Source organism: Physella acuta, unplaced genomic scaffold (assembly GCF_028476545.2).
Source record: "Physella acuta isolate Inbredline_101_S28 unplaced genomic scaffold, ASM2847654v3 ptg000308l, whole genome shotgun sequence".
In the NCBI taxonomy this organism is placed as follows: Eukaryota; Metazoa; Mollusca; class Gastropoda; family Physidae; genus Physella; species Physella acuta.
Window position 1 is genome coordinate 506819 of NW_026731827.1, and position 18168 is coordinate 524986.

Consider the following 18168-nt stretch of genomic DNA (forward strand, 5'->3'; position numbering starts at 1 on the left):
ATGTGACAGGAAAACCACATCATGTGAATGTGACAGCAAAACCACATCACGTGACTTTGACAGTAAAACCACATCACGTGAGTTCGATAGTAAAACCACATCACGTGACTTTTACAGTAAAACCACATCACGTGAATGTGACAGTAAAACCATATCACGTGAATGTGACAGTAAAACCATATCACGTGAATGTGACAGTAAAACCACATCACGAGTGAGTGTGACAGTAAACCACACCACCTTAATGTGACAGTAAAACCACATTACACAAATGTGACAGTAAAACCACATCACAAGTAAGTGTGACAGTAAAATCACATAACGTGAGTGTGACAGTGAAACCACATCATGTAAATGTGACAGGAAAACCACATAATGTGAATGTGACAGCATAACCACATCACGTGACTTTGACAATAAAACCACATCACATGTACAGTGACCATAAACCAACATCACGTGACTGTGACAGTAAAACCACATCACGTGACTGTGACAGTAAAACCACATCACGTGAATGTGAACGTAAAACCACATCACAAGTGAGTGTGACAGTAAAACAACATCACGTGACTGTGACAGTTAAACCATATCACATGAATGCGACAGTAAAACCACAACACTGAATGTGACAGCAAAACCAAATCACGTGACTGATAGTAAAACCATATTAAAAGTGACTTTGACAGTAAAACCACATAACGTGAATGTGACAGTAAAACCACATTACATAAATGTGACAGTAAAACCATATCACATGTGCAGTGACCATAAACGAACATCACATGACTGTGACAGTAAAACCACATCACGTGAATGTGACAGTAAAACCACATCACGTGAATGTGACAGTAAAACAACATCACGTGACTGTGACAGTTAAACCATATCACATGAATGTGACAGTAAAACCACATCACAAGTAAGTGTGACAGTAAAATCACATAACGTGAGTGTGACAGTGAAACCACATCATGTAAATGTGACAGGAAAACCACATCATGTGAATGTGACAGCAAAACCACATCACGTGACTTTGACAGTAAAACCACATCACGTGAGTGCGATAGTAAAACCACATCACGTGACTTTTACAGTAAAACCACATCACGTGAATGTGACAGTAAAACCACATCACGTGAATGTGACAGTAAAACCACATCACGTGAATGTGACAGTAAAACCACATCACGAGTGAGTGTGACAGTTAACCACACCACCTTAATGTGACAGTAAAACCACATCAGAAGTGAGTGTGACAGTAAAACCACATCACGTGACTGTGACAGTAAAACCACATCACTAGTGAGTGTGACAGTAAAACAACATCACGGGACTTTGACAATAAAACCACATCAAAAGTGAGTGTGACAGTAAAACCACATCACGTTACTGTGACAGTAAAACCGTATCACGTGATTGTGACAGTAAACCACACCACGTGATTTTGACAGTAAAACCACACCACCTTAATGTGACAGTAAAACCACCTCACAAGTGAGTGTGACAGTAAATTCACATCACGTGACTGTGACAGTTAAACCATATCACGTGAATATGACAGTAAAACCACATCACGTGACTGTGACAGTAAAATCACATAACGTGAGTGTGACAGTGAAACCACATCATGTAAATGTGACAGGAAAACCACATCGCGTGACTGTGACAGTAAATTCACATCACGTGATTTTGACAGTAAAACCACATCACGTGAATGTGACAGTAAAACCACACCACCTTAATGTGACAGTAAAACCACATCACAAGTGAGTGTGACAGTAAAACCACATCACGTGACTGTGACATTTAAACCATATCACGTGAATGTGACATTAAAACCACATCACAAGTAAGTGTGAAAGTAAGAGCACATAACGTGAGTGTGACAATAAAATCACATAACGTGAGTGTGACAGTAAAATCACATAACGTAAATGTGACAGAAAAACCACATCACGTGACTTTGACAGTAAATCCACATCACATGAGTATGATAGTAAAACCACATCACGTGACTTTTACAGTAAAACCACATTACAAGTAAGTGTGACAGTAAAACCTCATCTCGTGAATGTGACAGTAAAACAACATCACGTGACTGTAACAGTAAAATCACATCACGTGAATGTGACAGTAAAACCACATCACGTGAATGTGACAGTAAAACCACATCACGTGAATGTGACAGTAAAACAACATCACGTGACTGTGACAGTTAAACCATATCACATGAATGTGACAGTAAAACCACATCACAAGTAAGTGTGACAGTAAAATCACATAACGTGAGTGTGACAGTGAAACCACATCATGTAAATGTGACAGGAAAACCACATAATGTGAATGTGACAGCATAACCACATCACGTGACTTTGACAATAAAACCACATCACATGTACAGTGACCATAAACCAACATCACGTGACTGTGACAGTAAAACCACATCACGTGACTGTGACAGTAAAACCACATCACGTGAATGTGAACGTAAAACCACATCACAAGTGAGTGTGACAGTAAAACAACATCACGTGACTGTGACAGTTAAACCATATCACATGAATGTGACAGTAAAACCACAACACTGAATGTGACAGCAAAACCAAATCACGTGACTGATAGTAAAACCATATTAAAAGTGACTTTGACAGTAAAACCACATAACGTGAATGTGACAGTAAAACCACATTACACAAATGTGACAGTAAAACCACATCACAAGTAAGTGTGACAGTAAAATCACATGACGTGAGTGTGACAGTGAAACCACATCATGTAAATGTGACAGGAAAACCACATCATGTGAATGTGACAGCAAAACCACATCACGTGACTTTGACAGTAAAACCACATCACGTGAGTGCGATAGTAAAACCACATCACGTGACTTTTACAGTAAAACCACATCACGTGAATGTGACAGTAAAACCACATCACGTGACTGTAACAGTAAAATCACATCACGTGAATGTGACAGTAAAACCACATCACGTGAATGTGACAGTAAAACCACATCACGTGAATGTGACAGTAAAACAACATCACGTGACTGTGACAGTTAAACCATATCACATGAATGTGACAGTAAAACCACATCACAAGTAAGTGTGACAGTAAAATCACATAACGTGAGTGTGACAGTGAAACCACATCATGTAAATGTGACAGGAAAACCACATAATGTGAATGTGACAGCATAACCACATCACGTGACTTTGACAATAAAACCACATCACATGTACAGTGACCATAAACCAACATCACGTGACTGTGACAGTAAAACCACATCACGTGACTGTGACAGTAAAACCACATCACGTGAATGTGAACGTAAAACCACATCACAAGTGAGTGTGACAGTAAAACAACATCACGTGACTGTGACAGTTAAACCATATCACATGAATGTGACAGTAAAACCACAACACTGAATGTGACAGCAAAACCAAATCACGTGACTGATAGTAAAACCATATTAAAAGTGACTTTGACAGTAAAACCACATAACGTGAATGTGACAGTAAAACCACATTACACAAATGTGACAGTAAAACCACATCACAAGTAAGTGTGACAGTAAAATCACATGACGTGAGTGTGACAGTGAAACCACATCATGTAAATGTGACAGGAAAACCACATCATGTGAATGTGACAGCAAAACCACATCACGTGACTTTGACAGTAAAACCACATCACGTGAGTGCGATAGTAAAACCACATCACGTGACTTTTACAGTAAAACCACATCACGTGAATGTGACAGTAAAACCACATCACGTGAATGTGACAGTAAAACCACATCACGTGAATGTGACAGTAAAACCACATCACGAGTGAGTGTGACAGTAAACCACACCAACTTAATGTGACAGTAAAACCACATCAGAAGTGAGTGTGACAGTAAAACCACATCAAAAGTGAGTGTGACAGTAAAACCACATCACGTGACTGTGACAGTAAAACCGTATCACGTGATTGTGACAGTAAACCACACCACGTGATTTTGACAGTAAAACCACACCACCTTAATGTGACAGTAAAACCACATCACAAGTGAGTGTGACAGTAAATTCACATCACGTGACTGTGACAGTTAAACCATATCACGTGAATATGACAGTAAAACCACATCACGTGACTGTGACAGTAAAATCACATAACGTGAGTGTAACAGTGAAACCACATCATGTAAATGTGACAGGAAAACCACATCGCGTGACTGTGACAGTAAATTCACATCACGTGATTTTGACAGTAAAACCACATCACGTGAATGTGACAGTAAAACCACACCACCTTAATGTGACAGTAAAACCACATCACAAGTGAGTGTGACAGTAAAACCACATCACGTGACTGTGACAGTTAAACCATATCACGTGAATGTGACATTAAAACCACATCACAAGTAAGTGTGACAGTAAAAGCACATAACGTGAGTGTGACAGTAAAATCACATAACGTGAGTGTGACAGTAAAATCACATAACGTAAATGTGACAGAAAAACCACATCACGTGAATATGACAGTAAAACCACATCACGTGACTTTGACAGTAAATCCACATCACATGAGTGTGATAGTAAAACCACATCACGTGACTTTTACAGTAAAACCACATTACAAGTAAGTGTGACAGTAAAACCTCATCTCGTGAATGTGACAGTAAAACAACATCACGTGACTGTAACAGTAAAATCACATCACGTGAATGTGACAGTAAAACCACATCACGTGAATGTGACAGTAAAACCACATCACGTGAATGTGACAGTAAAACCACATCACGTGAATGTGACAGTAAAACAACATCACGTGACTGTGACAGTTAAACCATATCACATGAATGTGACAGTAAAACCACATCACAAGTAAGTGTGACAGTAAAATCACATAACGTGAGTGTGACAGTGAAACCACATCATGTAAATGTGACAGGAAAACCACATCATGTGAATGTGACAGCAAAACCACATCACGTGACTTTGACAGTAAAACCACATCACGTGAGTTCGATAGTAAAACCACATCACGTGACTTTTACAGTAAAACCACATCACGTGAATGTGACAGTAAAACCATATCACGTGAATGTGACAGTAAAACCATATCACGTGAATGTGACAGTAAAACCACATCACGAGTGAGTGTGACAGTAAACCACACCACCTTAATGTGACAGTAAAACCACATCAGAAGTGAGTGTGACAGTAAAACCACATCACGAGTGAGTGTGACAGTAAAACCACATCACGAGTGAGTGTGACAGTAAAACAACATCACGTGACTTTGACAATAAAACCACATCAAAAGTGAGTGTGACAGTAAAACAAAATCACGTGACTGTGACCGTAAAACCGTATCACGTGATTGTGACAGTAAACCACACTACGCGATTTTGACAGTAAAACCACACCACCTTAATGTGACAGTAAAACCACATCACAAGTGAGTGTGACAGTAAATTCACATCACGTGACTGTGACAGTTAAACCATATCACGTGAATATGACAGTAAAACCACATCACGTGACTGTGACAGTAAAATCACATAACGTGAGTGTGACAGTGAAACCACATCATGTAAATGTGACAGGAAAACCACATCGCGTGACTGTGACAGTAAATTCACATCACGTGATTTTGACAGTAAAACCATATCACGTGAATATGACAGTAAAACCACATCACGTGACTGTGACAGTAAAATCACATAACGTGAGTGTGACAGTGAAACCACATCATGTAAATGTGACAGGAAAACCACATCGCGTGACTGTGACAGTAAATTCACATCACGTGATTTTGACAGTAAAACCACATCACGTGAATGTGACAGTAAAACCACACCACCTTAATGTGACAGTAAAACCACATCACAAGTGAGTGTGACAGTAAAACCACATCACGTGACTGTGACAGTTAAACCATATCACGTGAATGTGACATTAAAACCACATCACAAGTAAGTGTGACAGTAAAAGCACATAACGTGAGTGTGACAGTAAAATCACATAACGTGAGTGTGACAGTAAAATCACATAACGTAAATGTGACAGAAAAAACACATCACGTGAATGTGACAGTAAAACCACATCACGTGACTTTGACAGTAAATCCACATCACATGAGTGTGATAGTAAAACCACATCACGTGACTTTTACAGTAAAACCACATTACAAGTAAGTGTGACAGTAAAACCTCATCTCGTGAATGTGACAGTAAAACCTCATCTCGTGAATGTGACAGTAAAACAACATCACGTGACTGTAACAGTAAAATCGCATCACGTGAATGTGACAGTAAAACCACATCACGTGAATATGACAGTAAAACCACATCACGTGAATGTGACAGTAAAACCACATCACGTTGATGTGACTGTAAAACCACATTACAAGTGAATGTGACAGTAAAACCACATCACGTGAATGTGACATTAAAACCAAATCACAAGTGAGTGTGAAAGTAAAACAACATCACGTGACTGTGACAATAAAACCACATCACAAGTGAGTGTGACAGTAAAACCACATCACGTGAATATGACAGTAAAAACACATCACGTGATTGTGACAATAAAACCACACCACTTGATTGTGACAGTAAAAACACATCACGTGAATGTGACAGCAAAACCACATAACGTGAATCTGACAGTAAAACCTCATCACTTGAATGTGACAGTAAACCCACATCACGTTGGTGTGGCATTAAAACCACACCAAGATCTTGAAACAAGACGCGGACTGCATTAGTCTTACTGTGGGAAAAGTTGCAGATAGCAGCCGTGGACAGTATGATTCTGTTGTTGACTGTCAGTATACAACAGTGTTACTTTCAGGCATGCCTCAAGGTCGTGGGTGGGATGTACATGCTCCCGCCACTCACCAAGTGCACATTCAATAGTCTCCCGGACTAGATAGAACAATATTAAAACTCAAACACTAAATCTATTCAATATATTCTATAACTTATGTCCCCCCCCCCCCACCCCTATCCACAGGTGCTTCATGTACCTCACGCTCAACCCTTAAATCCTGCAGACAACTCTCATCCATTTAATCAATTGTTTGATTGTAGTAAATAAAGTAGTACTTTTCAAGAGTTACTTCAGCAATATTTAAAATAAAAATGCGGTGAAGTGAGTTATTTAAAATCTTACATAAAAATTTCTGTCTAACATCAGGTGAACACAAAGTAGGCTACTAGTTTACCAATCTTTCTGCTACTTTTCATATGTGTAAGTTTTATAAGAAATGTGTATAAAAAGTCTGATTTATATTCAAATGTCAAACATTTCTTTTTGTTTAAAAATGCTGCGTCATTAGAAACGTAGGCTGCGTCAGTAGTATATTAGGTCACTTTTGGACCGATTTTTTGGCGGAGCAGGGGATGGGGAGGAACAATGACATATAGTAAAATACTCGGGAGCAGGATGGTGAGGCGGGACAATGACATATAGTAAAATACTCCCAGCCTGGCGCATCGGGAGGGTAAGGGTGGGTGAGCAGGATGCGCAGGCGGGACAACGAGATATAGTAAAACACTACGCGTGTCAAAAACAAAGGATAGCTGGTGAATCGATCCGTAACAGGTGTTACACGGCTGGTTAAATGGAAGTCATGACACAAAGTATACGTTAGCGTTGTGTTGGATAATATAAAGTTAAAATCAAACTGCATAAAATGAATTTCAAACAAATAAACAACAAGTAAACAATCAAATTAAACAATTTAAATCAAACAAATAATCAAATTACGTAACTAGTTAATAAAAATTAAACTAATTATAAAATAAAATTAAAAATTTAAAAATTTAAAAAATTAAAATCAAATTACGTAACTAGTCAATAAAAAATTAATTAAAATTTTAAAAATAAATTCAATCTAATTAAAAAACGCATTAAAATTACGTAACTAGGTCAGTGATGACGTCACAAGGTCACTAATTACGTCACAAGGTCAATGATTACGTCACAAGGTCAATGATTACGTCACAAGGTCACCAAAAGGTGACCCACGCTCCTGCTCCGCCAACCCCAGTTGGCGTAGTATTTTACTATATCTCGTTGTCCCGCCTGCGCATCCTGCTCACCCACCCTTACCCTCCCGATGCGCCAGGCTGGGAGTATTTTACTATATGTCATTGTCCCGCCTCACCATCCTGCTCCCGAGTATTTTACTATATGTCATTGTTCCTCCCCATCCCCTGCTCCGCCAAAAAATTGGTCCAAAAGTGACCTAATATACTACTTGCGTCTACTATTTTAATGAAATATTGTGTATTTTATATTTTAATAACATATTAAAGTAGCGTGTAAAGATATTTAAAACCATTTTTACTTTCTCGTATATACGTAGTATAGAGAAAGTATTGTAATCGTGCAAAAAAAAAATCGAGATTTTTACAAATCTCGACGTTTTACACCTCACTGATACGGAAAAACATAATTTTGCAATCTTGTCCGTATGTCTGTGTGTGTGTGTGTGTCTGTCTGTGTGTCCGTGTGTAAACACGATAACTTGAGTATCGTTACAGCTAGGTTGATGAAATTTCATATATAAGTATTTTATCAAAATCGTAGATCCGTATCAACTTTTGAGCGATTTCCGATAACCGGAAGTGGTACTTTTTCTACTTTGAATTTTTCAAAAGCCTATAACTTGAGTACTATTTCAGATAGATAAATGAAATTTCACATGTAAGTAAAAGATCTAATTCTCTACCTTCTGTTAAATTTTGAGTAATTTCCGTTGACCGGAAGTAGTAATTTACGCTACTTCCGATTTCTCAAAAAACTAATGTACATTTTAAAAGTACTAATAATATTGCGCACTATTATGCGCTTTTTTATTTCGCGTTCACTTGGTGTGCAATTAATTTGTCTACGAGATTTTATTCTATTTTTAATACTTTAAGTATTTAAAATGGATTAAAAATCATGTCTATAGCCCGAGTTCCCATCCCCTGTTATTTTATATGAAAATATTCGAGAAAGTTTAGGGGAGATCACTCCCGGTTTATTTAAGAAAATATTCTGATAGAACAAAAAAAAATGTTCCCAGAAGAACGAAAATGTTTCAGTCTATTCTGACATCCTAATTCTTGAACTCAGCACAATTTAAATTCTTGCAGTATATTCACTATATTTCCTCAGGAAACAACATACTGCCTCCTTTGTAAGAATTTTCAAGAAATTATTGCCGGTTGATAAAGCCGAACATAAAGGCTAAACTGCGCTAAATTTTCAAGCATTCTTATCTCTCGGTCGCGTGTCAGGAATTTTCTTGGGAAGGAAGCAGAAACAGTCCTTGAGTTCTGGCAAGTCAAATATAATAGCCTATGTCACGTCTTTAATCCAATCCAGGTCACACAAGTCACTGATCGGGGTACATTTAAACAACAACTCCCAGGATACTGTAGAGAAAATACGTCAACAATATTTAACATTACAGGATAGGCACTGAATAGAAGGTGTACAGACATAGAGTATATTGAATAATATCCTTGGCATTTAGCCAAGAATTAACAGGAAACGATTAATCACCTATGTTTAACTAAAATGATTTTTCAATGTGATATTAACATATATTATTGGTATATACAAAATAAATATAAAATATAAAATATATTTAGATGTTTATAATAAATACTATAATACAAAAGTATGCATATCCTACATTTGTATATATATATATATATATATATATATATATATATATATATATATATATATATAAGTATATATATATATATATATATATATATATATGCTTACTATTATAATACGACACAAATTCTGGGTTTAGATCCTGTTAAGGTTCTACTGCTCCATATTTGAGTTAGCTGTGCCTAAAATAACTGCGGTCTAGCCGTGCGGTGTATTTGTAAGGGACACGTTAGGCAGTAGTTGTTCCAATAATTTTTATAAAACCGGTTCGGAGGTTCGATCAAGTAGGCAGCGTGTTAATTGGTGGCTATCACCCGATCGTTTGATCAACTAGAGGAGTGTCTATAACATGACGTACAATGGCGGACAACTGTTTTTGTTGTTTGTGAAACAAAGATTGCAAGCTGACCATCCAGAAATGGTCAGTCAGATAACTTTACTGAGGTAAATACATTATTTTATTTCTTGGCGAAAACTACAGTAACCCGATAAATTAAATACGTTTTTAAAAAATATGTTTAAATTGTCTAATATTATATTCAAACAAAGCGATTTCAAAGAACCTGAAAATGAGGAATTCAAATGTGCTTACAAAGACCTTCAGAGAGAAACTTCTCACTTTCTGAAATCAAAGCAGAGGCAAATGACTAAAGATGAGGCTATGGCAGTAAGTTAAAGTTTTTTAAGGTAGAAATATTTTGTATAGGTAAACATTTAGTCTTAACCGAACAGTTTACATATATATATATATATATATATATATATATATATATATATATATATATATATATATATATATATATATATATATATATAATTACATACATACTCAGCATAGCCTTGACATTAGGGAGCAGGATTTCAAATCGATCGTCGAACAAGTTCTAGCAGCATCTCCAGAAAATCTAGTTAACTGCATCGTCGTGGTTTTCTTCTTCATGTATGATTTTATAATGAGAATGTACACTAAAGGTGTGGCCAATATGGGGGAGGTGCTGGGATGGTCACAAAAGACAGTTGTTGAAGAGGTTGACCCAAAGGTTACTCAGGCCGGTGGATGGGTAAGTTCATTGATGCGCAACACACGAAAGATAGTTTGTTATTATTTAGAATACATTACAATTGATTAACATTAAACTTTTAAAGACTATAGTTAAATATTCAAATTGACTGTGTTTATGTTTTTTATTTTTAACTAAATGGTATACTTAACTATTTCTAATAATGCATTTTATTACAATTTTGTGCCAATAGGTAACAGTTTTTAAGCAAAACCAAGGACAAGGCTGTTGCATATTGCTGTAGAGTAGAAAGACGACAACTGTATAGCTTTTTCAGAAGTGTCGCTGAGTTAGCCATAGTTGTTTTATTTACAAATATTGCCAAATGTTTTATTAGATTTTAAAACTATAACTACATTAAAAAAAGTCAAACTGCAATATTTGTTTTTTGTTTTAATTGATGAGCCATTAAATAATATATATATATATATATATATATATATATATATATATATATATATATATATATATATATATATATATATATATATATATATATATATAGAGAGAGAGAGAGAGAGAGAGAGAGAGAGTTGAAAAGCAGCAAACTCAATTGATTGAAGTTGATACCTTGTGGTAACTTAAAAGAAGTGTATTTAAAGTTATTAGCGTCGTACTTCATCGAACTGTCTACAGACCAATCTTTTGGCGCTGTAAATTACTGAAAATTATTTATCGTCCATCTAAAAAGAATTGACCAGAAGAACAACAACTCACCGGAAAATGATTGTCTACACTAGGAGTTGTTACACAAACAGACACCAGATAGCAACCTGCTAGATACAATTCTCTTTGGACTTTTAATTTAACTTTTTAACATTTTATTTTTTCCAACGACATACACATAATCCTGCCTTACCCTCTAAGTTGAGTCTTTACGCAATCATTAACATCATAATGATAAAAGTACTCTTTCACAAGTAATGCAGACTTTAGAAATATTATAATCAGCATAGAGTAAAATAAACAGGGAGTGATCTCCCCTAAGCTTTCTCCAATATTTTTATATAACTTGGACTATAGACATGCGTTTTAATTACTTAAACTTTTAAAAATAGAATAGAGTCTCATAAAAAAAAGAATTGCGCACCAAGCTAACGCCAAAACAAAAAATGTGCATAATAGTGCGCAATATTATTAGTACTTTATAAATTTACATGTGATTTTTGAGAAATCGGAAATAGCGTAAATTAGTACTTCCGATCAACGGAAATTACTCAAAATTTGAAAGAAGGTAGAGAATTAGATCATTTACTTACATGTGAAATTTCATTTATCTATCTGATTTAGTACTTAAGTTATAGGCTTTTGAAAAATTCAAAGTAGAAAAAGTACCACTTCCGTTTATCGGAAATCGCTCAAAAGTTTATACGGATCTACGATTTTGATAAAATAATTATATATGAAATTTCATCAACCTAGCTGTAACGATACTCAAGTTATCGTGTTTACACACAGACAGACACACAGACAGACACACAGACATACGGACAAGATTGCAAAATTATGTTTTTCCGTATCAGTGAGTTGTAAAACGATTTTTTTTTTTGCACGATTACAAGACTTTCTCTATACTTCGTATATACGAGAAAGTAAAAAACGATAAACACGAAACCATAATATACGAGACGTTAAGATAGTATTAACAGCCATACTAAATTTGCATATTTAGAACACTAAACAAATACAAACATATGCTGGTAAATAAACACATAAGTCACGGTCCTTTACAGATAGCTTTTTTTTACAGTGGCCAGTGCAGTGTCTGGACGGTTCGGCTATTGGATAACATATACAGTGGTACCTCGAGAAACGAGTTTAATTCGTTTGATAACATTGCTCGTTTTACAAATTGCTGGTACATCAGAGCAGTTGTCCAAATTGAAATTAATTAATATTAAGGATGATGCAAAGAATTAACTGGTTTTATAGAGTGTATTGACCCTGCAAATTAGCATATGTGAGCTTACGGAAGATGCTGGCGGAGGTGTAGGCCCAGTGTATATATATATATATATATATATATATATATATATATATATATATATATATATATATATATATATATGTATACAATATATGTAATTATATAGGCCTACTTATATTTCTATAACACAACCAATTGTATTGTTGTGACTAAGTAGGCCCTATCTGTGCTTACCCAGGCTAGATCACTCAGTCTTGAATGTGAAGAGTATTTAAAAGAAACAGATAATTCAACCAAGCTAAAATAGTGTATAAATGGACAAAAAAATCAAAAGAAAAAATAAGAATGTATCACACTTTATTTCAAAACATAAGTTTTTTAAAACCGTTAGTTGGTGAAACAAATTAAATTTAAGACTTAAGACAGGTACAAAAAAGTCTAGCATTGAACTGACAACACTTCGTATTCCGAGGCCAAACAGACAGAAGAGTAAATTTTAAAATGCCCTATTTAAAACTATAACTTTATTGAATTATTTAAAATTCTTTTTACATTACAAATAGGGCCTACTTGTCAATGTTATTCCAACTTCATAAAAAATACTTCTGCATTTAAAACTGTAATGTTCATTATTATTGTAAAGTTTCCTTCACAACAACAAAGTGTAGTCTCTATCTTAAATATTTGGTAACGTAATAAATTCTTTAATTAGGTAAATTTGTACCGGCTCTTGGAAATTATACTGAGCTATAGCGACTGTTGGTGTGCTGTGCTGACTTCTTATTTTTATTGATCGCTACTTCTCTATGTGAACCAACCAGTTTTATTTATAAATCTAACCGTACACAGATTTACACGTATGCCAACAGGATACATCAGCGTATGCTATCGCTGTTTGGTCTGTTTTATAAGAAGGGTAGGCCGATCGATTCAGAATAGATTTGTTTACAAATGCAATATTTTAAAATCATTTCAAATAGAAAATTTTACTTTTTTTTAATAATGGCATGATTTGCATTATATATTAGAAAAAAGTTTTAAAATTAAACAAGAAAACAGCCTAAAACGTAATTAATTAGAACAAAAGAAATCACATAATAAAAATGTCCTAAAAAGTTGATAGAATTATTATGATGTACTTATTTTGTAATTTTATAAAATGTGTATTTTATTACATTGCGTTTTCTTAACAAGTTAAAAAACTGTTGCACTGAAGAATAATAACAAAACATATATCTCAGAGGAATGTTCTTAAGTTAATGTCTTGATTTTTTTTTTCAAAATCCTTGCAAAATGTAGTATTAAATGTAAGAAAGTTTTTGAAAATATTAAAATAAACAATTGTACGGAAGTTAAAGATTGAATAAATCTGATTTTTCAAGATAAAGTGCAATATACTAATAGATTCAAAGTGTTTTAAATCAATGCAATATATCAATACAAACAACAAATCGATCATACACACACACACACATATATATATATATATATATACATATATATATATATATATATATATATATATATATATATATATATATATATATATATATATATATATGTATGTACAATAAATTAAAATTTTAAATATAAAACCGCGTACTTTTAAAGAAATAATCAGCTTAAACCAAAATGTTATTGATTGAACCACTACCTACAGTTTGAAAATTGTAAATCTGGACACATGAAGTTATCTAAAAAAAACTAGCAATAAACAAAGCCAGTTTTATGACAAATTTTAGAGCAGGCATCTGTGGATAGAAAATTATTATAATTCATGGTTATGACATACGAGTGCTGAAAAATAATTTCATTATTTCTTTATGAAAGTAAAAGATAAGACTGCTTCTATTAAAAGCGTTTATAATAATTAGTAAACTGCATAGAATAAGCTAAGCAAAAATTATTTGAAATCTTAGCCCTCTAATTAAAAATTGAAATCACAGCATTTTTAAACATTTTCATTTTATTTATGTTTTTTTTTTAAATCTCATTCTACTATGTAAAATGATGGTTAATTTGAGATATTTACCCATCCTTTAGCGAAGTTGACGACTTTAGTGATGACATTGGAGACGGTGTTCTTACAGGCTGAGAAAAAGTTGCGGACCCTCTCCCACCTTGACCCTGACTTACACTTCAACGTGTCATAGGAGAAATGGAAGACGACGAGAATGGCTTCTTTCACGAACTTGGAGCCCTTCACCACCGAGTGGATGATGTCTCTCATGTCAGAGGGACTCACCGACTGTCGGGACACCTGATTTAAAAACGGCATTCATTTCATGAAAGCTAAAACTGACTGCTTCTTCAAAGATTTATGAACTTTTAGAATATCTTTATGTAGCCTCTATATATTTCTAAGCAATAATGTATATAGCACATAGCATTGCTATAGCCGGGTATTTTTTATTTATGTCAAGGTTTTCTTGCTCTTTTCAGTTATACCAAAATTTTCAATGAAGACCGATTAAATTATATGGTTATCTCTACTAATTATTTCTTTTAAATATTTAGCGTTTATGCTACAATATTGGCTTGCTATTCGCATATTTATCCAATTCATGGATTTTGAAGTTGGAATTTTGTGTAATGTTACCTCTTCTGCGATTTCTCTGGTCTGAGCTCTCTGCAGTGTACCCTCAAACTGTTTTGAAATGTCAATCAAAGTGGCGGCAATAGGTTGAGCCTCTCTTGAACAGTCCGCACTTGAAAAGTTGTAAATCGAAAAATTATTTTCATTTTTAAAAACATTCTAAGCACTACTCTCTACTTTTTCTGCCATATAGGACTTCGTAACATATAAATAGCATGTTTACCTTCCTCCAGTAAGCTGTTCTATTACCCCATCTTCCTTGCTTTCAAAAAAGCTATCAAATACTTCTTCAGTTAAATATTCTTGAGCCATCTGTGAATTATGTTAAGATTTAAAAGAATTTCCTTATTAAGGTTCAGAATATGACTTTTAGTAATCAATAATAAAACAAACTTTTATCATATTTTGCAAAGAAATGTTTAAAGTGTATACTTACGACTAAGACAATAAGTAAAATATAAGTTGATAAATGATCCGCACAAACTCGATATGTCACAAAACTTGTCAGGACGAACCAGGATACGACGTTGACAAAAAGTAGGCTAACGTTTTGTCCTCGTCTGGAATTGAAAATGTCTGGCTGCAAACTGCAGAGCGATTTGGCGTAGAGTTCTACGTACACGTACACGGACACGTACACGCACACGTACACGCACACGTACACGCACACGTACACGCAACCGGACACGCACACATACACGCACACGTACACGCACACGTACACGCACACGTACACACACACGTACACGCACACGTACACGCACACGCACACGTACACGCACACGTACACGCACACGTACACGCACACGTACACGCACACGTACACGCACACGTACACGCACACGTACACGCACACGCACACGCACACGTAAACGTACACGTCAACAGCCTAATAGATGTACACACACGCACAGATGTATGCAAACGCACACGCAAATGTACAGGTGCTATAAGTTAGGTTATAACAGATAATGTATGCTTCTCCCTTCACCCATTAGAAAAACAAATGTTTGGTTGTTTGGTGTGAAAAGTTTACTTTAAAAAGATCCAGGACATGCGAATTACTTGTTGTAGCAACGTACTTATGTCAGCACCAATAGTCTTTATATGCTAGTACGTCTGAGGAATGTATGTTTCTGCCAAGTCATTTTCTTGAAAATTTTCAAAGACGTGAAAAGTAGGCCTATTTAGTTTTATTTCATTGACATATTTATAATTCTTTACAATAATCGATATCCGTAAACTACATTGAAACATTTGTATAGGGCTACCAGGAATTTTTTAATTTGAAAAGCTTAAAATGAATCGAGGATATGAACAAACTTGATTATTTTAAGATTTTTTTTAGTGCAGATTAACTTCTTAGCGGGTTTTTCTGTATTGCGTTTAATATTGTAACATGGTTGCTAAACCAAAAAGTCTCGAGTTTGAACCCTCGGGCTGATGAGGCTCGATAGCTGTGGACAGCAACTCCCCCATTCGTGACAACTCCAAATTTAAAGCTGTCGCGAAGGGAATCTCTTCCAACACTCAAAATTAAGAACGCAGAAAGAAAAAAATTCGATATTGGATATATGATTTAAATATTAGGTCTGGGAAAAAGAATGTTATAAAATGAAAGTAAGGAGTAGAATAATGGCGTGGTTCAAGGAGGCTTTCTTAACAAGGAGCGGTACCGTGACAAGCTAGGTACACATACAAATTACTGTGTCAGTTGTATGATCGGAAACAGTGTGGTTATACAGAAGTATACATTTATATTAGGCTTGAAAGTTTGGTTGACCATTAGCCTTAACAAATACACTTGCAAACACACACACACAGATATATATATATATATATATATATATATATATATATATATATATATATATATATATATATATATATATATATATATATATATATATTCTATATAATAGTTTCGCTGTCTCTCTATGTATCTATCTATCTATCTATCTATCTATCTATCTATCTATCTATCTATCTATCTATCTATCTATCTATCTATCTATCTATCTATCTATCTATCTATCTATCTATCTATCTATCTATCTATCTATCTATCTATCTATCTATCTATCTATCTATCTGTCTGACAAGAACGCTCTAGAGAAAACACAAGGAAATTAAAAACTCTCACAGTGAAACGAAAGACGAAGTATGACGCGGTCACATTTAGCATAGAGTAGAACATAATCTCAAACCAGAGAGTGCACACAGTAATATAATGACGTCATTGATTATCGCGTAAACATTGAATAAAAAGGAAATGTTGTCTAATCTAAATGGTTTGCGTGAAGAGTTTCTTGCATACAATTCTTCGGGTAGGGACGAAGCCCCACCCCACGCGTAAGAACGTCTGAGCCCCCCCCCCCCCCTCCCCAACTCAAAAGAAATTTCTTCATCGATACTCTATAATAAAATTACCGCCTAATTAATGTGTCTAATCTAAAAAGTGGTTTTCTTGCAATTTCTTTAATGCAATTCTTCGGGTGGTGGCTAAGCGTGACACCAGTGTTTCTTTCAGACTTTTTCCTCCCGGGAGAGGGGTGGGGGTAATTGAAATTTTCGGGGGCGGGGGTAGAATTTTCGGGAAGGGGGGCGGACACTGGAAAAAGTATATAATTATATTTCGTTGAATGGGACGGTAGACATGTTTTTTTGGGGGTGGGGGGGTGGGGGGTTTTGGGGGGTGGGGGTGGGTTGGTTTTAGTTTAGAGAAAAGAGACAGCACTATCAACCTAGCGCCCGGTGTATCCTTCCTCAACGGGCCATTTTTCTCGTATATATATATTCATATAAAAAAGTGACAGAATGAACACTGTATTCACAGTTAATATTTTAATATAATTTAATTATGTTGAGCGTGTTTTAAACTTTATTACATATTTATTTGCCCTA

The 18168-nt window shown here is 35.1% G+C and overlaps 2 protein-coding genes across 2 annotated transcripts; one reads left to right on the forward strand and one right to left on the reverse strand.

Annotated features, from left to right (window-relative positions):
- The first annotated feature begins 9946 nt into the window (after positions 1-9946).
- Positions 9947-11090, forward strand: LOC131940007 (uncharacterized). The gene is made up of 4 exons (XM_059298542.1): positions 9947-10124; positions 10230-10347; positions 10514-10741; positions 10935-11090. Exons 1-4 carry the CDS (start codon positions 10030-10032, stop codon positions 10983-10985), a joined length of 492 nt encoding a protein of 163 aa, XP_059154525.1. The 5' UTR covers positions 9947-10029; the 3' UTR covers positions 10986-11090.
- Positions 11091-14272: 3182 nt separating this feature from the next.
- On the reverse strand, positions 14273-16325 carry LOC131940016 (uncharacterized). Its single transcript, XM_059298554.1, has 6 exons — positions 16301-16325; positions 15701-15824; positions 15488-15576; positions 15268-15376; positions 14701-14928; positions 14273-14419 (listed from the first exon to the last, which is right to left on the reverse strand). The coding sequence occupies exons 1-6, from the start codon at positions 16318-16320 to the stop codon at positions 14363-14365; spliced, it is 627 nt and encodes a 208-aa protein (XP_059154537.1). The 5' UTR covers positions 16321-16325; the 3' UTR covers positions 14273-14362.
- Positions 16326-18168: the final 1843 nt, after the last annotated feature.